At 33.8% G+C, this 24,268-nt stretch overlaps 3 protein-coding genes across 7 annotated transcripts; 1 reads left to right on the top strand and 2 right to left on the bottom strand.

Moving 5' to 3' along the window:
- Positions 1-606: 606 nt before the first annotated feature.
- On the bottom strand, positions 607-1,640 carry LOC117926092 (uncharacterized mitochondrial protein AtMg00820-like). Its single transcript, XM_034845176.1, has 3 exons — positions 1,577-1,640; positions 1,015-1,139; positions 607-873 (listed from the first exon to the last, which is right to left on the bottom strand). Exons 1-3 carry the CDS (start codon positions 1,638-1,640, stop codon positions 607-609), a joined length of 456 nt encoding a protein of 151 aa, XP_034701067.1.
- A 377-nt stretch (positions 1,641-2,017) lies between these two features.
- Positions 2,018-8,429, bottom strand: LOC117927354 (U-box domain-containing protein 17-like). 5 transcript variants are annotated; one of them, XR_004653322.1, is made up of 4 exons: positions 8,322-8,428; positions 5,805-7,539; positions 2,512-3,364; positions 2,018-2,233 (listed from the first exon to the last, which is right to left on the bottom strand). XR_004653322.1 is itself a non-coding variant. In XM_034846850.1 (2 exons), the coding sequence occupies exons 1-2, from the start codon at positions 7,955-7,957 to the stop codon at positions 2,224-2,226; spliced, it is 2,163 nt and encodes a 720-aa protein (XP_034702741.1). In that variant the 5' UTR covers positions 7,958-8,429; the 3' UTR covers positions 2,022-2,223. The 5 variants fall into 5 exon arrangements, 3 of the variants coding, with proteins under 3 accessions (XP_034702741.1, XP_034702739.1, XP_034702740.1); XR_004653321.1 differs by having other exon boundaries at positions 5,805-8,429; XM_034846850.1 differs by lacking the exon at positions 2,512-3,364 and having other exon boundaries at positions 2,022-2,233; positions 5,805-8,429.
- A 9,651-nt stretch (positions 8,430-18,080) lies between these two features.
- Positions 18,081-23,810, top strand: LOC117926939 (ATP-dependent zinc metalloprotease FTSH 2, chloroplastic). Its single transcript, XM_034846272.1, has 5 exons — positions 18,081-18,185; positions 19,774-21,004; positions 21,085-21,398; positions 22,708-22,948; positions 23,298-23,810. The coding sequence occupies exons 2-5, from the start codon at positions 19,817-19,819 to the stop codon at positions 23,637-23,639; spliced, it is 2,085 nt and encodes a 694-aa protein (XP_034702163.1). The 5' UTR covers positions 18,081-18,185; positions 19,774-19,816; the 3' UTR covers positions 23,640-23,810.
- Positions 23,811-24,268: the final 458 nt, after the last annotated feature.

The following is a 24,268-nucleotide window of genomic DNA, read 5'->3' as shown; positions in this document are numbered from 1 at the left end:
AAGGCTACCCACCAACTTCCTGTATAAACTGGGAACAGCAAGTAAGTCACTCTCCTTTTTGCGAAGCTTGACATTTAATTCCATGGGAGTATCAACAGAAGTAGCCCCCTGTAGACCATCTGTAGCCACCAAGTCACTTGCATACTTATGTTGATTGAGGGAAATACCAGAGGGATTATGATGCACCTCAAGACCAAGAAAATATGTGAGAGACCCAAGATCTTTCATATGAAAGGACTCGGAGAGATGAGTTTTGAGCTGACCAAGTAAAGCAGAATCGGAACTAGTGATCACAATATCATCAACGGAAACCAAAAGAACAACAATACCCATGTCTGATTTCCAAAGAAACAAGGAAGTGTCATACTTCCTCTGCCTGAATGAAAATTGTAATAAAGTGGTGCGGAATTTATCAAACCAGGCCCTTGAAGACCATAAAGAGAGTGATGAAGCTTACACACATGTGAAGTCGGAGAGGGAAACAATCCCGGGGGTGGCTTCATATAAATACACTCTTTAAGATCCCCATGAAGAAAATGTTGTTCTGCCTATCAAAAAAAAAAAAAAAAAAAGATCCCCATGAAGAAAAACATTTTTTACATCCATCTAATGTAGTGGCCAATCACTGGAAGCAGCAAGAGCTAGAATCGTACAAACAGTAATCATTTTAGCCATAGGAGCAAAGGTCTCTTCATACTTGACACCATATTCCTGATTATTCCCAAGTGCAACAAGCCGAACTTTGTAACGATCCAAACTTCCATCAAATCGGACCTTGACTGAGTAAACCCCTTTGCAACCCAGAGGAACAATAGTGGGAGGACAAGGCTCAATGTCCCAAGTGTGATTGGCTTCTAGAGCGGCAATTTCTTCCTACATAGCTTGTCGCCAACAATCATGCTTGGCAGCATGTGAGTAGCATGTGGGAATATCAAAATTGGACAATGCAGCAATAAGAGCTGAAATAGAATTGCCAGAACTGGAAGAGGGAAATCCATACCTATTTGGAGGTACAGACACTCGAGGAGAGCGACGTACTAAAGGTGTTGCAACTGACTGAATCTGGAGCGTGGTAGGATCAGATATCGAGTAAGCCACTGAAAGAGACTGTGGATGGGAGCGTCTCGTATACACAATACCTGGTTGAAAACAAGAATTGACTAGATGAAGATCTGAGAAAGGGGAGGACCATAGTAGAAGAGCATGGCACAGTAGAAGAGGATACAGGAAAGAAATGTTGATTTTCAAATAAAATAACATTCCTAGAAATATGTGTACGATGTAATGTAGGATCATAGCAAACAAATCCCTTTTGACACATATTTTATCCCAAGAAAGCACATCGAACAGATTGAGCAGATAATTTATGTCACTCATGAGGAGGTAAATGAACAAAACATACACAACCAAAAATACGAAGGTGATCACAACTAGGTTGCTTAGCAAATAAGCGGAAATAGGGAAACTCCATATGTAGGACTTGAGAAGATAAACGATTAATCAAGTGAGTAGCAGTTTTCAAAGCCTCTACCCAAAACATGGATGGAACAGAAGATTCTAACAAGAGAGTACGTACCACATCTAGGAGATGAAGATTTTTGCGTTCGACAACTCCAATTTGTTGAGGAGTAAAGAGACATGAACGTTGATGAATAATACCCTTAGAAGCCAAGAATGCTTGAAATTCAGTAGACAAATATTCACCATCGGAATTTGTGCGTAATGTCTTAATAGAAGTAGAAAATTGATTATCAACATACACTAAAAACTCAGTGAAAGTACGAAAGACCTCAGATTTAGAGCGAAGAAAGTAGACCCAAGTAAATCTACTATGATCATCAATGAAAGTCACATAATATTTAAATTTCTCATGTGAACTAATCGGGGAAGGTCCTCAAACATCACTATGGATAAGATCAAAGCAGTGAGATGCTCTACTTGCATGCAAAGGGAAGGGAAGAGTTTTACTTTTACCAAGTTTGCAAAAATCACACTCAAGAGATAAAGAAGAACGATTCTTATTACCAGGTAAATCAGAGTTCAATACATGAGAAAAGATCTGAGTATTAGGATGGCCTAAACAATGATGCCACACCATACTAAGATCTGAAACATTATTACAAGCAAAAGACTTGATAGAAGAAAGTGGAGAAAAATCTGGAACAGATACAAATAGTGGAAACAAGCACCCCACTTTAGGTCCCTTCACGATCGGTTCCCCCGTTACCTGGTTCTGCACAACACAACCATTACCAGAAAAATTAACAGCACAATTGTTATCAACTAATTGGCCAACAAAAATAAGATTCGTGGAAAGCTGAGAAACAAGAAACACATCAGTGAACTTAGAAGAGGCATCGCCGATAGGAGCTATGGGCAAAGAGCTGCCACTGGCAGTCTGAATGGAAGATTGACTAGCGTAGGGCCGAACATGACACAAAGCGGTGAGATTATTAGTCATGTTATTAGAGGCCCCCGAGTCCACGTACCAGAGTTTAGTAGAATTGTTACCTTGGAACCCCATTGCTGATAATACTGAAATTAACATCCGTTGCACCATTTCTAGGGTGCAGTAATCTGGTGTAGGAAGTGCAAGAACAGAGCACACAACTGAAGGAAAGTCGTGTGCTACAGAAGTTGTTACAGGAGGGACAATAACCAAAGTCTGAAATGCTTGGGTCTAATGATTCTGGGGGCGAATACGACATTCTTTGATAATGTGACCCTTCTTCTTGCAATAAGAACAAAACTTCTTAGGACAAGTGGCAGTAATATGCCCATATTCCTTGTAACAGAAACACTACAAGTTTTTAGAATGCATAGGTGGTCTATGTCCTTGGGCAACATAAGCTACAATTGTCGTCCCGAAACTGCCATGAGATTGCTCCAAAATAGCTTGAGTACTAAGGCGTTGCTCTTCGCGAAGTAACTCACCAAAACAAATATCAAGAGAGGGAACAGGAGATCTGTTCAGTAAAAAGGAGCGGACAGATTCATATTTTGAACGTAGTTTCATAAGAAACTGATCACGCTGGGTAATCGCATGAATAGTCTGAATAGTTGAGAGAGCGGCAGTAGGAACATCCGCTGTAACCAAATCAGCAAATTCATGCCAGAGAGTCAGAAATGCCGAATAGTAGTCCTGGATGGAAAGACTACCATGTTGAAACATGGCAATCGCATGTTATAATTAAAAGCGACGAGCATCGTTATCCTGATGATAAACTTTCTTCAAGTAAGCCCACATAGATTGAGCGGAGCGATGGGGCCGCAAGTGGGTGACAATATGAGGCTCCATTAAACCAAGAAGCCAAGACATGATGCGTGCATCAAGCACAACCCATGAAAGAGAAGACCCAACATCCTGAGATTTGTCAAAAGTGAATGGTTTTTCAACATCTGTGCCATCAATATGACCCCAAAGGTCTTTTCCCTTGAGAAAAAGTTCAAACTGAAATGCCCAGTTAGAATAATTTGTGCCTGTAAACTTAACACACACAGGTGCGGAATCCATAGAAAATAAATAGAACCCGAGACAAAATGATGGACCAAAAAAAATCCCAAAAGAAAACTGACCCACGACAGCCACAGAAATACTGAGAAAAATAGTTGTGGTTGGGTGCAGCACGAATCAACACAGACTTGACCGAAAAACACGAAAGGCACCTCCGAAACCGAGAAGACATAAAAGAATTCAAGGTAAGAAAAATTAGCAACCTTGCTCTGATACCATGTCAAAATATTGTGTGAATGACCGAATACCTTGGCCTTGAGTTTTGTATATTATATATAGACTTTACAAGGATGTTATACATGAAAAGCAAATAAAAGCAAATAAATTACTACATGATTCTAGCCCTATACATGTAAACTATAATCTATTAAATAATGTATGCTCATTGTACAAAATAATAAATGAAGAAATAAGGAAACAATTGTGGGCTAAAATAAGGAAAGAAGTGTGGACAGCAAAACTATCTTTTGACAAGGCTAACAAAGAGATTCAACATTTATTACAAAAACAACGACAAAGTAAACGGAGAAAAATGAAATGTGGATTTATAGTAAGTCAAACATTCTTTTGAGTAATGACTGAGAGATTAAAAATGCTTGATTTGATGTGTTTTGAGAGCTTGGGATATGAACAGGATTTTCTTAGTAATGTGTTGTGTTTGTTAGATGATGACTTTGCATATGCACTTGTATCTTTCATTGTCTCATCATGTTGCACACTCCATGTTTTGTATGAAGAGAGGATTCAACATTCAATTGAGAAAACATAGTTCATCTTATGGCATCCAATATAGACGAGTAAGAGACATTAGATTCTAGATCAATTTTGGACTTGATCTATATCCAACATCCATATTTGGATATGGTAAACTATTTAAATTGAATTCAAAATTTATTTTTGAATTAATATGTTAATACTCGTCTTCATAAGTGGCTTGAATTGAATAAAAACATGCCATATTTTGAATTCATATGGTTGGACAGAGAGATATCACTCCATTTGAATTCAAGGAAACCTTATCTTATACTCTATAAATAGAGTAGTCATTGCTAAGAATTATCATCCATCCAAAGTGAGTGTGAGTAATTGAACTCAAGTTGATAGAGGACTCTCATAGCTCTCTGTCTGTCTCTGTTTCTTGGAAGCTCATAACAGGAAGCACAATTGATATTAATCCCACTTAGCTATCAGTTCCACTTTAGCTAAAAGGTATTCATATGAAAACTGTTCAAATTGTTATATGTATGATGCTTTTTATCACATACATATTATCAAAAATTTAAGGACAAAGCAGTCTATATCACAACTTGTACATGCCCTCATTACAAGAACAGTAATGATGAATCAGGTATTACCCAATATATCAACTTTTTTAAGCTTACAAGATCCTTAAATAACGTACCAGAAACCAACTAGATACAACTTCTTAAACTCAATATCACACAACCAACCACCACAAGTAACTTCTACCAAGCAAACCATGAACAATTGAATATGAATAGTCCTGCAATTAGATGATCTTATTCTAGCAATGCCTTCTCAAATTGGAAGCTATTGGTGATCCAAAGCTGTGATTCACTAAAAAATCAACAATGGCAGGCGTAGTCAGGTTATGCAGAGCAAGATAACGAGATTTATACAGGCTATGTTAGGTTCTAGGATCACTCGTGGAAAAATGCAAGGGAAAAAAAAATAAAAAATAAAGATAAAGTTAATAAATTATTTGTATATGCTACTTCAAACTCATTTCACTTATTCTAACTCTTCGATATAAAGATTAAATAATTTGAAAATGCATAAGTTTTTAACTAATTCTAACTATATTCAATTTTTTTTTTTTTTTTGGAATTTTCCATAATACAACCAAACACGAGAAAAACATTTTCCTTGACATTTTTTTTTCTTTCCTTTTGGGAACCAAACATAACCATAAGGTTTACAATTTTCCCAAACAAAATGCTTTGTAGTTCTCAAGTCGATCATTAATAAACAACTCTTATGCATATATAAACAAAGCTGACCACTGTATCAGATTATACAATGGAATATTTGAAACAGAAACCATTTGCTAGACAGCCACTCATGGTAAAGAGGAGCAAACAACTTAAAAGTAAACAAGCACTATACTTGTCTAACAACCAGACACTTGTATTGCTTACTTTGTGTTGTTATTATTTTTTTCTTTTCTTTTCCCTTTTTTGTTTCTTATCTCAGCATATCAGAGAAGGAAGATGAGAGCATGGCCAACAAAAAGGAAAAAAAAAAGACAGATAATAGTGGAGGCAGTTACCCCCATAGAACGGGCACAGATATGGACATTGACACTGAAACATCACTAGTGAAACTTGAGCCCAGATTTGCTGATGAGTTACTGCTGAATGTATATCCTACTCCCCACAACCCATAAGGCAAGGCAACTGCCTCATACTTCTGGCAAACTCTAGCAAGTGATGCTGCCTTCCTCCTGGCCCTCTTCGTGCCTGTGTACAGCAGAATGTGGAGCAAGCTGGAAAACGCAGGCACCTTAGCAACTTTCTGGATTATAGATGGTCCACCATTTCGACACAACTCAAGCATTGCTGACACAGCATTCTCCTTCCCCCTTGAGGTCCCATGCCTCATCATATTGATCAATCTTGGCACTGCCCTTTCCTCCTTGTTGACTGCTTGGGCTCCTATTGGCTGTCGGACCAGCATGCCTAACACACCCAATGCCTCCTCTGCTACCCCTTCTGTCTCCATTGCATCCACCAGAGCTGTAATAGCCCCTGCCTCTATCATTCTGCTGCAATTGTCCATATGGGTGGACAAATTAAAGAGTGCAGTTACAGCATCCTTCTTCCCTCTCTGAGTTCCCTCCTTCAGTAACCCTGCCAGTGCTGAGATAGCCCCGTTTTCATCTGTAATTCTCTTCTTATAGTCATGAACTACAGAGAGGCTAAACAGTGTTGCCGCAGCGTTTTCCCTTGACTCTTCTGTGTGCCCAAATCTAAGTACTTCAACAATCAAAGACAAACACCCTGGTTCCTCCACAATAAGGCTCTTATTATCTTCATAAAGGGATAAATTCAGTATTGCTGTCACAGCATTCTCTTGTGCAGCTGGATTAGGAGACGAAAGTAGCCTTTGAAGGAGTGGGATTGCCCCTGCTTGTGCAATACAAACACGGCTCTCTCTTCTAGTTTTTGCTAGCAACCGCAGCTCATGTGCAGCAATAATCTTTGCACCATCTGACCCACAAGATAGCTGCTCCACTAGAATCTTAGCAGTGGCTCTATTAACTTCAATCACAGCCCTGGTAGGCAAAGCCACTGAAATAGTCCCCATGCTTTTATCTCCAGTTTCTATTGGGTCAAAGGATATTCCATGAGCGATGCACCACTCAGAAATTAATCTTCGAAGAGCTATATTTGGGACAAGGCGGGTGTGGGCAAGCATCTGCCCAGTTTGCGGGCAGCTATAGTTACCTTCTTCCATCCACTGAGTTATTGAATATCGATCATAGGTGTGCCCAGTGGATACAATCACAGGGTCTTGCATCAAATCCAATGAAATTGGGCAACAAAAGTCCTTTGGAACTGTTCCTAATGTCTCCATGGTCTCTTGAGAAGCCACACCCTCCCTTTCTTTCTTACAATTTTCCAAACACATTGTGTCGTCATCTCCACCAAACCCAAAAATCAAGAATCTACAATACTGGGTGAGCGCAACAGCACCCTTAATCACTGATGAAGTGGGTTCGACATCATTCTCGTGATTATAAATCAACTCCTCAAGAAACTCAATCTCACTTCTACAACTCTTCTCATCCCGAATCCCCAATCCTTCCACAAAAAACATTTGAAGCTCTGCTTTATCCGGTATCCCTCCTACCTCAAATTCATGGAGAAAATTATACAACTGAACCCTCATTGCCTCATCATGCTGATCAATGAACAATTTCTCTCTTTTCAATTGCTTCTTCAAAAGCTCCATTAATTCCTTAACATCCTGACACAACTCTATTTCTTCGCAAGGAAATACATCTAAAAACGTCAAAATATCCTTGTTCAGGTCAAGAAAATGAGTGGAAATTGTTGAATTCTGAAGTAAAAGCCATAACCTGCTCGATTGCGAGCAATAATCCAATAACATCTTTGTTCGAGACAACATAACATACATCTCCTTAAAGCATAGAATTGCAGTGAAGAAAAAACAGCCAGACCCCAAATCATTGAAATGCTCAAAGAGCGAAACAAAGATATCAATCTTCCGGATTAAGGATTGGAAATTTTTCCGATGACAAGGAACAAATGTATCGGAGAAAGACAAAACAAGTTCTTTGGAGCAGATTGTTAGTGTCTGCAGAATCGTGGACTCATTGACTTGACTGGGAGCCAAGAAAGCTTCCAAAGAAGGTGATATTCTCCTCCTCAGGGATGAGAACATGGTGGGTGTAGCCATATATTGATATTGAAATGAAACCTATGAGTTTTAAAGGGTACCACCCATGGTTTCGTAAACTACTTGTGGGTCGTCGTCTTCTTCTCCCCTCTGAGTCAAGTTTTCTCCTCAAATCACCACTTTTTTGCTTAAACTACTCATGGGTCTTCTTTTTCTTCTTCTTTGTATGTGATCACAATTCAAGTTTTCTCTATAATTTCCCGATTCAGCAATTTACAAATGATATTATGTAACAAAGAAAGACAAGCATTGTACAAATTAAAGAAAGAGACACAGATTATGCTACAAGTTTACAAGGTTCAGAAACAGTGAATTCATGGTATAAACTCGAGAAAGAACCAGAGAGTTTATGGAGATGTCTTACTTTAGGAGTGTTGTTGCAGTATTTGTTGGGTTCTGCGGTGGCGTGGAGTGTGGTGGTGGTTGATCTTGAGAGAGTCTTAAAGATATGGACATGGAGGTTTACTTGAGAAAGAAAATGTGTTTTGGCTTTGGAGTTGGTGGACTGTCCCTGTGACATTTTCTGTTTTTTTTTTTGTTTTTTTTTATTATTTTATTTTATTTATGTGGATTTTGTGGATAACATATGTTTCATGTTATCATAAGGCGAATAGTCTCTCCCATTTGCTCTTTTGTCTAGTGGAAGACTCCCATCTCCAAGTCTTTTCACCTTTGATCCCCTTTTTAATATATACAGCATGGAATCCTTACAAGTAATGATTTGAATTTTGTCAGTAAAAATATATAATAAAATTTATATCGTTGAATAAATGTAGACAAAAATAGAATTATGATATAAATGAATGAGATGAAGTTATAGGAGATAAGATGTAAATAAATGAATATCATTTGTCGTACAAGTGAACAAAATCTACGCATAAAACCGTGGAATTTGAATTATACATTTGATGCAAATTGATTGGTTATATTATTTGATTTCCGCATAAACATGTCATTGAGTATGATTATACATATATAATCATATTTATGAATTATGAAAAAAAAATTAAAAATAATTGGTTAAAATGGATGAAATATTTCCTATATTGGTGAATTCACCCTTTTTCATATTTTTGTTTGAAGAGTAACCCGTTTTTTATATAAATGTCCTTAATTATTTCATATATTTATAATATATTTAAAAAAAAAAAGTTATTTTTACAAGAAAATAATAAATATGTTTTTGTCAAAATAAAGTGTTCGATTTTTAAATTTGGGTTTTTAATGACCCTTTTAATCAAATAACCCAAAAAATTATTGATTGATTTTGGGGTAGAAATCTAATTAATGATTTTGGGGTAGAAAGTGTGACAATTGAGACCCAACATTCTTTGAATAGAAAATTGTACAATTATCTTTATGAGAAAGAGCTGAATGATTGAATGATTTGTGTCCAAATACAGATGGAATGGACCAGACCCCTATGCATTATAAACATTTCATTCTAATGCCCTCATATGAGTTAGTCAAGCTTTGTGTTACCAATTCAAAAATGATAAAAATAGCTATGAAGAGGCTGTCATCATATCTCAGTCACTATCTCTGGGATTTTGAAATATGCATGAGAAAATAATCCAAATTAATCAAATATAAATATGGTTTTATTCTTATTTTATTTTTAATAATTCAGAAATAAATGTGAGAAAATGTGCCGACATACCACTATGATATGGTCACTATCTCCATCTAATTATATAGTATAAAGGAAATTTAATTGTGGGCCAAAAGGAAGGGGAAAAGGGGGGAAAAGAAAAATATTTTAAGCAAAAGAAAAAGAAAATGGGGATTCCAATGAGTCCTGAGTTGGCCCACAAATAAAGAAGCTGTCTTTCCATAGGTCTGAATGCAGCCATGGAGTTTCAAAGTCATAGCATGCCTTTTTTAATTGTCATTTTTCTCCATTTTCATAGTGAAAAAAGAAGGATAGAAGAGGCTAAGTCAATAGGTCAATGCAATGTGCTGGCTGGCACCATTGAGGATACAATAAAGATTTCCATTTTCATATTTTGTCAATTTAATGGGGTTGGAAATTGGTTTTTTTATAAAGTTGCCCACAAATTATAATGGAATAATGAAAATGCCACTTTCTTTGTTTTTTATGATATGGTTGAGATGTTCATAGAGTTTATCAATGGATATAAAGTCTTAAAGCTTGGAATTTTATTTATTTATTTTTATTTTTGGGTGTGAAATGTATGTTGGTTTACAATTGTTTTGTGCTAACATATAAAATTATTTAAAGTGTTGTGGGAAGTTATTCGGAAAACTTATAATTGGTTTTTATAATTAGATATTTAAAAATATTTAAAATTTTATTTTAAAAAGAACTTTAAATTAGTTGTATAGCATTAGTTTTAGGTCACTAGCTGTAGTTGACTTGATTGTGGCCAAAGGCCGAAAGACCATGACCATAGATTATGGTTATAGACAAAGAAAACCACAATTAGGCATCATCATAAGTGGCGCAAATAAATGTTGATTATAATTACAATCACATGCAACATCGTAAGTATAGGTGAAAGAACTATAACGATAGTCAGCTTGAACCCGTGACTGAAGGGTTTTTAAATAAAAAGAGACTTTTAATTGAAGTGATTGCTACAACTTTGACTAATAACTTCTTATAGCTGCAATTGTCTCGTAACCAAGAATGAAAATTTCAGATTCAATGGATGTATCAGTAATTTGATTTTATGGATATATCGAGATATATCAGAAAATATCGATAAACATTTTGATATGAAATATCGATGAGATGGAAATAGATAAAAACTCATGAAATTGTTGAAAAAAACTTTAACAAATGATAAAATAAGTGATAACACATGTATATATATATTGAATTTTTTATTGAATATGTATACAAAAAATGATATTTGGATAAGTTTTTTTTTTATTTATAATGATTTTATTTTATTTTATTTATAATATAGAGTATATATATATATATATATATATATATAATTTAATAATAATGAAGTTGTAGTTCAATGGCCCTTGGCATCCCTAGGATTGAGCGTGCATGGTTATGTGAAAATTTTAAAGTACTGTAAAAGGTTGTCCACATATGTATTTTGAAAGACAAAAAAGGTCTATTTAAAAATGATGACCTCCGACACATATAGAGAAAACTATATATTTCTACAAATCATTCATTCATAAATCATTAAAAGTAGTTATGAATTAATAAAATAAAAAATAATAAATAAATAAATAAATAAATAAAACAATGAAAAGGACTATACTAGATGTTACAACCCTCGAACATAAATAAAAGTGAAGTACTTATAAATTTTATTCCTGAGTTCTCTCCAATAATCTAAAGCTCTTCATCTACCAAATGATCTTGTAATTCATGTAAAACTCCATTTTCCTACTTAAATAGTATCCCGATTTCTAAAGTGCTTAAGTCAATCATCTAAAGAAAGCAAATCAGTTTCAAATTATATAATTTAAATTATTAAAATTTAAACTAATTATAAAAATAAAAATAATAATTTACGTATTATTTAAAAATTAAAATTTTATTTGAAAATAAAAAATTAGTTTCAAATTAGAAATTTAAATTAAAATCATAATTTTAATTTTAATTTTGAAATTTTAAAATTTATTTTTAAATCAAAAATTTATTTAAAATTGCAATGTTTTCATTAATTTAAATTAAAATCATAAAGTAAAAAAATAATAAATATAAAAGAAAATAAATAATAATAAGATGAGGTAAAAAATAAATAAATAATAAAAAAAATTCTAGAAGGGATGAGAAGGGCAGCCAAAAAAGAGAAGAATGTGGGAAGGGGGTTCTGCCGATGAGATGGGTTGTTGGGAAAAAATAAAAATAAAAATTGGTTGAACTGGACGGTTTGAAAGGAATCGTTCAGTTTGCTAATTGGATTGTTAGTTCAACCGATTCAATTCTGGTTTGACTACTTTTCGGCGTAATTGACCAAATTGGACCGGTTGGTCCGTTCTGGTTTTTAAAACCATGATGGAAGGTCTAAATTTTTTTGGGTTAATTACATATGTTAGAAGTCATGAAAGGTTTAGAAAATTTCAGGTCATGCACTCTCCAAGCAACTAGAATATAGGTTGTAAAGTTGTTTTGGTCCTATTATTTTTTTGAAAATCAAATTGTATGCACATAGATTTTTCCTACACAAAAAAAATAAAAATACAAAATAAAAATGAGGAGAGCTCAAGAATATAAAATTGAATCAAGGAAGAAATCATACATGGAAGATAGAATTTTGTTACATACAAAGACTTACAATGTTATAATTTTAAACTAAATATTTATGTTGTCCATTAATTATACATGCTTGAACTAAATAAAGTTGAACATTGCCTCTCATCACGAGCATCATTTAGTACATATGTGAAAACTTGCTTTGTTAGAAATGAAGACGCTAAAAGTTTGATGAATGACTCTACCATATATGGAGATTGTAGGGTGGTAGGATGTCGATATAGCCCATACGTTCATAATGAAGGGTATGGAATGATAGCACTCAGATGAACTTCATTCTCATATGTATCTATGGAAAACACAAAAATAATAATAATAATTATTATTATTATTAAAATAAATTAACATATGCATGAAATGATACCCAATATTATGTAGTGAATAATATTTTGATTTTAAAAATTACTACTAAATTTAAAAAGTTGTAGCAAGTATACTATTATGATACATTGATGGCTATGAGGTTGATGGTATCACATTCTCTTCCCCATGAGCAGAGTGGTCATTCAACAAAATTACTTCATAAAACTTGATGTTTGGTTATAAATGTTGACTAATTTTAACTTTATATCAACATTAACATTTTTGTATTCAAAACATGTAATTTGGTTTTTATGTAGTTAGAAATTTTGATATATGTCAATATAAATTTAAATGTAGTTTCATGGTTATAGGTTTCTAATTGAATGATAAGGTTAGTATAAACTTATCAATAATATCACCATGGATTTTTCAAGCAACAAATTAATTGTGAACATACTTGCAAGAAATTGTGTCCATCGAGTTCAATATGAACTAACTTGAAAAAAAGTTAAGTTCAAGTGTATTGTAAAGTTATCAAATTTAATATGGACTTAACGATTATCAAGTTGATTTTGTATGGATTCATAGGAAGTTATGTCCACAATTAACATTTTAACCTACACTTAACCATTGTCAAGTTGTTTTGTGTACAAACTTGAAAATAATTAAGTCCATAGTTTTCACATAAAACTTAAACGTAACTACTATCAAGTTACCTATGAACAAACTTGAAAGATGTTAAGTATAAGTTTATTCTAAAGTTATCATATTTAATATGGACTTATTTTTGCACATACTCATAGGAATTTATCTCCACAATTGACATTTTAACTTGAACTTAACTCTTGTCAAGTTTTTTCATATACAAATGTGAATGGTAGTTAAGTTCATAGCCTTTAGATAGAACCTAAACTTAACTACTATCAAGTTGACGGTCAACAACCTTGAAAGATGTTAAGTCCAAGTCTATTCCAAAGTTATCATATTTAATATGGAAGTTGATTTTGTACATACTCATAAAAAGTTATGTCTATAGTTTATATTTTAACGTGAATTTAACTATTGTCAATTTGTTTCATATACAAACTCGAAGGTGGTTAAGTCCATAATCTTCAGATAAAACCTAAACTTAACTACTATTAAATTCAATGTCAACAAACTTGAGGATAGGTTAGTCCATAGTTTGAGAATAAACATGCAATTTCATTCATGTTTTATACATGTCTCATCACAATATAAAAAAAGGTACTTTATATTTCCATTTGTACGTGTCCAAAAAAAGAGAGCTTTATTACAATTATCATCTATATATGTGTTTATTTATCACCTTATACAAAAAAAAAAAAAAAACTTATATTTTCATTCACATGAGTACTAAAAAAAAATCACTATTATAATTTTTTTCATGTCAATTCATAGGATGCCAAAGTTGTAATGATCTCATGGAATTGGTCGTTCGTATGTTCCCCGATTATGAACATATTGACTACATTGACTACAACAAGATGTGCGTTTGCCTTCTCCACTAGAAAGGATTCTTACTTTCCTTGGTCTTCCCATTAGCCGCCTTATTTTAGGTGGTAACACAACTTTGTTACGAATGTGATCATATATTATTCAATCTATCACATTTCCAATTGGATAAATAAACTTCAATTATGAAGAAAATAGTATTTTAGTAGTAAAATACTAAGAGCGCAAAGTGTAACATGAAAATGTTATAATATCTACAAACAACAATAGTATGTGCGCATGAAATATGATCAAGATCAAATTGTTAACATGTGCATGAATGAGTGTCTAAATTCACTTGAGCACTTATGCCAACATATTTAATATTACACTTCTTCGAGTTGATAGATTTCACCTAATATATTGATAACACATTATACTTTGAACGAAGTTTTCCATCAACCCACATGGTAAGTTCAGTTGATATTGATATTGCTTGTTATTGATGAGTTGCAAACCATTTTTAAAGTTTCTCAATTCTTCAACCAATTGCAAAACTAGAAGATATTTAGCATATTTCAATTTAGCATTAAGGTTTTCAACCATCCTTATGGTCATGATACTATATATTTCCCTAGTGAATAGTGTGAATGAGTCCACCAATCAACTCCTACACCCATTTGGTATCTTGTTGCTCTTGGGTAAATCATCTCTAGTTGTCTAAATATAACATTAAACTCTAAAATATGATAAGTATGGGTAATATCATAGAACAACTTCTAAATTATAGGATTTTTAAACTTTGTCTTCAAGTTTTGTCTAATGTGATAAATGTAGACATTGTGTTTTTCATGTGGAAATACTTTAAATACTACTTTCTTAATGCTACAATGACGATATGATATCATAAATAAATCATTGTGTTTAATTGCATCATGCAATTTTGTTAGAAACCACTCCTAAGAAGCATCATTTTCTGAATCATCAATCCTAAAGGCTAAGGGGTCTATCTAATTGTCGTTGTCTTTACATGCTACATTAAACAAACTTCCTAAGTACTTTGCTTTAAAAAATGTTCCATCAATTACAACCATAAGTCTTAGTGATGTGTGAAACTAAATAAGAATTGTACCAATAAATATAAAAAATATTTGAATTGATTATCACAATTAGTAACTATATCAGTAATGCTATCAAGAATTTTTTTGCTTTAAAACATAGCAATAAGATGGCAAAGCACCATGAATTACTCGGGTGATCCACTAAAAGAACCTAGAGTAAGTTCTCTGCTCTCCATGCCCTATCATAACTAGGTTAAACTCCATATTGATTCTGAATATATGCTACAATGCTTTTCGATCAATATTGATAGTTGACCCCTTGACCCTTGATATGCTTCTTTTTTGCTTTCACCAATTAGCCAACTACTTGCATCTTGATTCTCATAAGACATCATGTCTAACCTACAAGTGTATGTCGAATAGTATTTCATTATTTGAAAAATATTGGAATTCCTAACATCCCTTTGAGAGTTATTGTCAAGTTTTTTTAATTAGTTTATGTTGTTTCAGTTTTGAAAATGAAAGTCATTTTCAAATTTTTTAATTAAAATTGTTTTATCATGTTTTAGTTTTGACAATGAAAGTTATATCATTGTAATATCTCTTTCATTTTCTCAAGGGCCAAAATGATCATGTTGTTTTGCTTTTTGCATGATTGATTGCAAATTTTATAATTTATTTCTTAATACATGTGACTTGGTAACTTGTTAGGCAACAAGCCTTTACACTTAGGAAGTTGAATTAGAGAGGTAGTGTGTGCATGAATGGTTACTGATATTTGAATCTTAAGGGTCAATTGTTGCATTGGTATGAGCTGGGTAGTGGGTATTGGAGAATGCCTTGAGATTATTTGTGGAGTATTACTAAGAAAGTTAAGATAAGAAAAATTATTTTAATTGTAGTAATAATACATCCTTATTAGGTGATAATTAATGCAGAGGAAATACAATTGTCAAATAAGTTACTCAATGACAATACTATTATAAGTTACTCAATGGCAATGCTACTATCTTGGTATTAAGGTTGCCTGCTCATCAAATTCTATGTCAATGATGATATTGTTTGGACATTTTACATGATATGGGAATGTTGGGGTGTTGATTTTACAAGATCACTAATAGAGCAAAATATAAAACTTGACATTGATGATGGAGATCTTTTATTTGATGGAACCATTTAGTGTTGCCTTACAGTCTTTTAATTCACTTGGCCTTACTAGACCAAATATCCTTCTTGTTGAGATCCTCAATCAATTCATAGAAGCTCCTAAAAAGCTACACATTGATGTAGGCTTATGAGTTTTGCCTACTTAAGTGCATAACCTAATCAAGGAATTTTGCTAGCCGCTTCAAGTCCATTGAATTTGATTGCCTATGCTAACTCTAACTAAGGAGGTTATCTTATTACTTGTAGATCTACAAGTGAATACTAAACTTTTTTTTTGTGCTATTCTTATCTCATGGAAAACCAAAAAGTAAAGTAATGTTTCTCAATATTTACTAAATTTGAGTACAAAGTCACAAATCAAGTCATTTGTGTGTTTCAATAGTTAAAGTTTTTACCAGCTACTTGAGGATCCATTTCTATAGTTTAGCAATCTTGTATTATGATAATCGAGCAACTATCAATATCATCATCAATCCCGTTTTCATGAGCGAACTAAGCATATTGAATTAGATTATTATTTTATTCTTAAGAAAATTCAACAATAATTAGTCAAAACAACATATATTCCTTTGATGAAGTAGACTATCAATATCTTCATCAATCTCTTGGCTAGTGAGAACCTTCAATGTCTTCCTGACAAATTGGGCATGATAAGCTTTTCCGATCCAACCTTAAGGAGAGTATCACATAACAAAACTAAAGGAGTAAACTATGTAATAGTCAACTTCTCTTAATCCAAGTGATTCTTCTCCTATTATTCCTCCCCTAAATCACTCCTTAATCTTTCCTATTTGTACATTTTTTTACTACAATTTTTGTTCATGTACATATGCCACTTATACTCCCCCATAAAAATGACATAAGAATTGAAAGCTCATTCATCTTCATTATTTTGGTATTTACACTCAAATTTTTATATATTTTGTTTTTATCCAAACATAAAGAAAAATATTATCCACTTTTTTTTTTTTGTATTTTCTCATAAATTTTTTTTTTCTATAAAATATAGTTTCCTCCCTTAAATATTAAACTCTTTTTTAAATTCTTGAATTCTTTTTTTAATAAAAATACTTAAAGTTTTAAAATTCTATTTAATTTAACAAGGAAGAAGAATCAATGTTGTCTTTGGAAGAAGAGGTAATTTCCAATGGTGAGAAATGGTTTTTTCATGGGAATATATATATATATATATATATATATAAAAGGATCTTATTATTTTAAATCTTATTTTATATATATCTTAATTTTATTTTTTATATTATATATATATTTATATATTTATTAAATTATTTAAATTTTATTTGGCTATTAGTTTTTTTTCTCTAAAATAAAAAAAATAAAAAATATGTTTAATAATTAAAAAATTATTTTTAATTTTTTATCCTTAAAAACAAAAAATATAATCTTAATAATTTTTTTAACATTGTTTTCCTTTAATATTTGAAAACTGTTTTAAAAATAATCACATAAATATAAAAACAATTAAAAATAAAATATCAAATATAAAAATTATTTTAAAAATACATTTAAATCATGAAAAATAAGTTAAAAGTAAGTTACATTTAGAAACTTTTATTTTGTAAAATAGTAAATAATATTTTTTTTAAATAATTTTTATAAACTATTTTTCAAAACTATTTTTTGAAAATAAATACGTCCGTTATATTTCACAACATAACTAAAAGACTTGTAAGTGGAACGATTACCTTTTCTAAACGTATTTTGAAAATAAAAAAAAATTCCGTCCAAACAAACAGAGCCAGGAAAACCTGCTAAACACGCCATCAAAATCTTTCGAAGTCCTAAGAAAAATATCTAAACAAGTTAAAGGTTGTGGTACAGCAGCTGACCATTGCAAGAAGGCCACGTACGCCATCCAGAAACCACATCCACTCCCTCTAAAAATACAGCTAACGCCCCCACAGCTCTCCCGTCTTCAGTTGCTTCACCTCTCCCAGCTTCTTACTCTATTCATTCTATCACAATCCTCTGCTCGTAGGTACACCCTCTTCGCCTGCTCTTCCATATTCTAATGAGTCATTGTTCTTTTACGAGAGGAATTATAATGAAATGTTACCAGTGATGTCTTGGTTGGCGATTTTTATGGCTGCTCTCATTTGCCCAATTCATTAATTTGGTCCAGTTTCATTTTTATAATGATGTTTTGTTGATGGGTTTCTGTTGGAATTGTGTTTAAATTTGTTTATTCGTGGATTCAGAGGAAAAGAAACATAAACCCTAGAGAGGGGTGTGTGTGTGTGTGTGTGTGTGTGTGTGTGTGTGTTTGCAATTTTTTTCTTTAATTGTGTTGGTATTGATGATTTTGGGGCGATGAAGATTTTGGAGGAATGGGAATTGATGCCTGTAGGTTCGTGTATTTTAGACTATAATTGTGTGGAACCATAGATTGTTGATTCTGAATTTTCTTTGAAATCTATAATTTTGGCTCTTATGATTTTCTGGGTTTTTGAGCTTTGAATTTTGGACTTGGGTAAAATAGAGTTTGTTCTTTTAAATGGGTACATGCAGTTTATTTCTATATTTTAGCTCTATTTGGTTGCTGAGAAAGCAGAGGAGTAAAAAATATAAAAGAAACTGGTACCTTTTTGTCTGATATCAGCTCCTGAAGAAATGAAAATACAGGCTTCAGTGGTACTTTTGCATTAATATGGTTGAGTTTAATTTCTGCCAAAAACAAGAGTTGAATTTTTGGTTCTTTTAAAAACTAAACAGAAGAAAGTTTGTGACCTTTTTTTGTTTCCTTAGTTCACTGGTTAGCCAAATAGAGGGCATATAATTTGTTCTTGACATTTTTCATTTTTTTCTCTCTTTTTTTTTTTTTTTTTTTGGTTCTAAGCTAATTCTTTATTGGCATCACTTTATGTGGAAAATTTTGCTTGATTAATAAAAATATAGATGGAAATTTGGTAGTATTCTTTTAATTTTGTTCTAATTGCATTTTGCCATTTTGGATATCTTTTCTTCTGTTATTATGATAAAAATTTCATCAAAAGAGAGAAACAGAAGATCTTTTGAGAATGTGGAACTCTTTGTCCGAAGGTTGAAATTCTTATTTTTGTGTAACTTGTTAACTTGGACCAAATTCTTTATAGGTGAAAGATTGATGTCCAAAGTTATTTTCATTGATTGGTTGGGTTCAGTTTGAGGGAGGGAGTAGCTTTTAGTTCTCTTCCTTTTTTTGGCGCTTTTTGGCAGCTGTTGTATACATCGTGTGTACTTTGGTGTGTCCTTTTTGGTGCTTTTAATACTATTCTCATTTACTGAAAAAAAAATGATAAAAATTCATCGAAGTGTTTTTCCTGAGGTAATTATACATTTAATTTTTTTCATTCAGATGCAGAGTTCCTTGTCTACCAGTTACTAGTTCACTTATAAGCTGCTTATTTGTTTGGATATAGAAGTTTGGAAATTTTATTTTTGTAGATTCTTTTAGGAGTGGTTTCCATGCCTTTTGTCTTCTTTGTCACCATTGCATGAGTGTTGTTAAAATTTTGGAACTGGTTTTAGAGATTTGTTCTACATATATTTTATTTTCATATTCACTTCTAACACATTTAATTTTTCAGTGCTTCCATCTTGTTCTACAAGTAAATCAGCACTATACCACAGATGGCAGCATCATCAGCTTGCCTTGTGGGAAATGGTCTATCCACCTGCATTACTAAACCAGGTTTGAGCAAGGAATTCCATGGTAGGCATCTTTTGCCATCCTCAAGCTTTCCATCATTGGGTAAAGTGTCCAAAGCAGTTTTTGTAAAAGCATCTTTGGACCAGAGACAGCATGAGGGAAGGAGAGGCTTTCTCAAGTTTTTGCTTGGTAATGCGGGGCTTGGGGTACCTGCTTTACTTGGTAATGGAAAAGCTAATGCGGAGGAGCAAGGGGTTTCCTCATCAAGGATGTCATATTCTAGATTTTTGGAGTATCTGGACAAGGATAGGGTAAAAAAAGTAGATTTGTTTGAGAATGGAACCATAGCTATTGTTGAAGCTGTTTCTCCTGAGTTGGGTAACCGGGTGCAGCGAGTTCGTGTGCAACTCCCAGGACTCAACCAGGAGCTCCTTCAGAAATTCAGAGAAAAGAACATTGACTTTGCTGCACACAATGCTCAAGAGGACTCAGGTTCTCTGTTATTCAACTTGATTGGCAACCTTGCTTTCCCACTAATCTTAATTGGAGGCCTTTTCCTTCTCTCAAGGCGTTCATCAGGAGGAATGGGTGGCCCTGGTGGGCCTGGCTTCCCCCTTGCCTTTGGTCAATCAAAAGCCAAGTTCCAAATGGAGCCAAACACTGGTGTAACATTTGATGATGTTGCTGGGGTAGATGAAGCAAAACAAGATTTCATGGAAGTAGTGGAGTTTCTGAAAAAGCCCGAGAGATTCACTGCAGTTGGAGCTCGCATTCCTAAAGGTGTTCTTCTTGTTGGCCCTCCAGGAACTGGGAAGACTCTGCTAGCTAAGGCAATTGCTGGTGAAGCAGGTGTTCCATTTTTCTCTATCTCAGGTTCTGAGTTTGTTGAGATGTTTGTTGGTGTTGGTGCATCTAGAGTCCGTGATCTTTTCAAGAAGGCCAAGGAGAATGCTCCCTGCATTGTATTTGTTGATGAAATTGATGCTGTTGGGCGCCAAAGAGGAACTGGAATTGGAGGAGGAAATGATGAAAGGGAACAAACTCTTAACCAGCTTTTGACTGAAATGGATGGTTTTGAAGGAAACACTGGTATAATTGTTATTGCAGCCACTAACAGGGCAGACATTCTTGACTCTGCCTTATTGAGGCCTGGACGATTTGACAGACAGGTAAGCATAGAGAATATATCGTTTTTTGCCCTTATCTTTTATTATAAGTGGGAAATACTTACGTTAAATCTTTGGAGCAGGTAACTGTTGATGTTCCTGATATACGGGGAAGGACAGAGATCTTAAAGGTTCATGCTGGTAATAAGAAGTTTGATGGAGATGTGTCTCTTGATGTAATAGCCATGAGAACTCCAGGTTTTAGTGGAGCAGATCTTGCAAACCTCTTAAATGAGGCAGCTATATTGGCTGGTCGTCGTGGGAAGACAGCAATCACATCTAAAGAGATTGATGATTCAATTGATAGGATTGTGGCTGGAATGGAAGGAACAGTTATGACAGATGGAAAGAGCAAGAGTCTGGTGGCTTACCATGAAGTTGGTCATGCCATATGTGGGTAAGTGAAAATATCATGCCATGTTGTTTCTTATTCTGGACATTCTCCATGTTGATATTCTTCTTGATAAGGTCAGCAGTTTTACTTCAAAACTAATTTTTCAGGTTATACCTTGAAAATTGCTTTTCTCCACACTTGATTCAACCTTATTGTCAATGTGATTTGATGACCAGGCATTTTTTTCCTGGGGGATAGTTGATGTGCTATGTGGCTGTTTGGAATATCTTTAACTTGTGTTGTTAAGTAGTAGAAGAATCAGATGCAGAAGTGTTATTTTTTGTTGTTTTTTGTGCTTGGGAATTTTATTTGAAAAATGAGGTTTATTTTGGCCTTTTAAATTTTTTATTAAATACAAATCTAATTTTGCATTGTTATTGAGCCAAAGGAATCTCCTACTTTTCTAAAACATGGATAAAACCTTTGGACTTTGTGGGATCATGTTTGGAGATTCTTGCCAACATCCTTGGAAGTTGCTTTTGGTGTTTGGAAAGCCCCCCAAACAAAGGTTGGGGATGGTTTGTGGGAGGTTTCAGGTTCAGGTTCGAATAGGGACAAAAATCTCTCTCTCTCTCTGTATATATATATATATATATATATATATATATATATATATATATATATATATATATTTATATAAAGCTCTCTTAAACCAAGGTTTGATCATTGTAGGTACTTAGGTTTCACTTTACCACATTTTTTTCAACTTTGATTTGTTAATCCATGCATTTGTTGGGACAACTTGCTCAAGTTGTTAGGTAAAACAGTAGCATTGCTGTGTTAATGATATTCAGGGTCTAAGCACAAAAATAGTTAAAACAGACCCTACAAAAGATTCTAAAAACATCTGTGGTTTGATAAATTGTGGGGTACATCTGCCTGTCTGACCTTTTGTTTAGGTCTTGGATCATACTCAAGCTATTCAAAATGCCATCTCAAGTCTCACCTTGCTTCTGCAGCAATTTATTCTCATGTTTCCCATGATTTGTCTTTGTATTCCTTTTAGTAATATCTTAAAGATTTATTCCCTCTTCCTGTATATGTGCACACACATGCACACACTCTGCCAGAAAAAGTTCCTATGTTCTCATCTTTCTATGAACATCCTGATGGCAGAAATAACTAGTTTGGTTATGAACTTGAAATTTACCATTTTCATCTCTATCTTAGGGACTTAATGAATATCCTTTTTGTTAGATGCTTTTATCTGTCTTCTCCATGTGTTTTATGCCTATAATCATATGTACAGTTTACAACTAAATTCATTGTCAAATAACTTATGAACTCTTTTCTTTGATTCCTTTTCTTGCAGAACTTTGACCCCAGGACACGATGCTGTTCAGAAAGTCACCCTGATCCCTCGTGGTCAAGCACGCGGTCTTACATGGTTCATTCCTTCTGATGACCCTACCCTGATCTCAAAGCAGCAACTCTTTGCAAGAATTGTTGGCGGACTTGGTGGCAGAGCTGCTGAAGAAGTGATCTTTGGTGAGCCTGAGGTGACAACAGGTGCTGCTGGTGATTTGCAGCAGATCACTGGTTTGGCCAAACAGGTAATAAACAGTTCCTCCATCTGCTTCCAGCTGGTAACATTTAAACTGCAAATGTCATTGTCAGTTTCTATTCTCAACATATACAAAACACAGTACCACCATAATCCCAAAATCTCAAAACAAAAGATTTAAGATCTTAGAAATTTCAATTGCCTGGAGCAGAAATGAATTGAAATTTCAGAGTTCTATTCTGATTTATAACATTGCTTGCAACAACCTTTTCCAACATCCATAAATTCCTAGCTTACTCTTTTAACTAATTGCTTAACAAATAACAATTTCCCTCTCCTATTACTTGGACAAATTTAACTGAATTTGACGGGTTTAATTAATTCGTTTGGCCAAACAGATGGTGACCACGTTTGGGATGTCTGACATCGGCCCATGGTCGCTTATGGACACCTCGGCTCAGAGTGCTGATGTCATCATGAGAATGATGGCAAGGAATTCAATGTCTGAAAAGCTTGCAGAAGACATTGATACTGCTGTGAAGAGGATTTCAGATGACGCATACGAGATTGCATTGACCCACATAAGAAACAACCGTGAGGCCATTGACAAGATTGTTGAAGTCCTCCTTGAGAAAGAAACAATGACTGGGGATGAGTTCCGGGCAATCCTCTCAGAGTTTGTTGAGATTCCTGCAGAAAATCGTGTCCCTGCTTCAGTACCATCTCCAGTCACTGTATAAATAGTGAAAATCATACCGCAATTGTCATTTACACTTGGCCATACATCTTTTAGTTGTTCAGTGTATAATATCTGTATTCTTTTTCTTCTAAATATGTAAGTAGGAATGCTTACGAATTTGAATCCATGAATGCCAAAAGGCCCATAATCTAAATCTTGGAACTTAATTTGAGTTAGAAATGCTATAAGCTCAAATAGATACTGAGTCTTCTTGAATTGAGAAAGTTTTCGGTTCGGCTTTCCCAGCCGTTCAGATGTAAACTCAAATAGGTCGTTAATCCCCAGCTGAAGTTAAAATCTTCAAAGCTTAAGTTCAGGTATCGAAGAGTTGACAACATCTCCTGCCACAGCAATCACACAGTATTTCCAAAGGGGTAAAAATGGCTGTCTCTTGCCTTCCTCATAGCCATAGGAAGGTCACTGCTAGTTAGTTCTTTCTTACATGATCAGCTAATTGGAAGCAAATATTAAAATACTTTAATGCAACGTTGTTTGTATATTAGGTTGTTTCAACTTTCATTCATCTTAATGCATGATCAACTTAAAATGGCATAGATAATTATAGAAAGGCTTATGAAATGCTAATTTGTTTAGGTTATGTTTGATTCCCATAAATTTTTAAGGAAAATG

Source organism: Vitis riparia, chromosome 12 (genome assembly GCF_004353265.1).
Source record: "Vitis riparia cultivar Riparia Gloire de Montpellier isolate 1030 chromosome 12, EGFV_Vit.rip_1.0, whole genome shotgun sequence".
Classification (NCBI taxonomy): Eukaryota; Viridiplantae; Streptophyta; class Magnoliopsida; order Vitales; family Vitaceae; genus Vitis; species Vitis riparia.
Note: the sequence above shows the minus strand (reverse complement) of the source record. Positions and strands in the feature narration are given on the sequence as shown.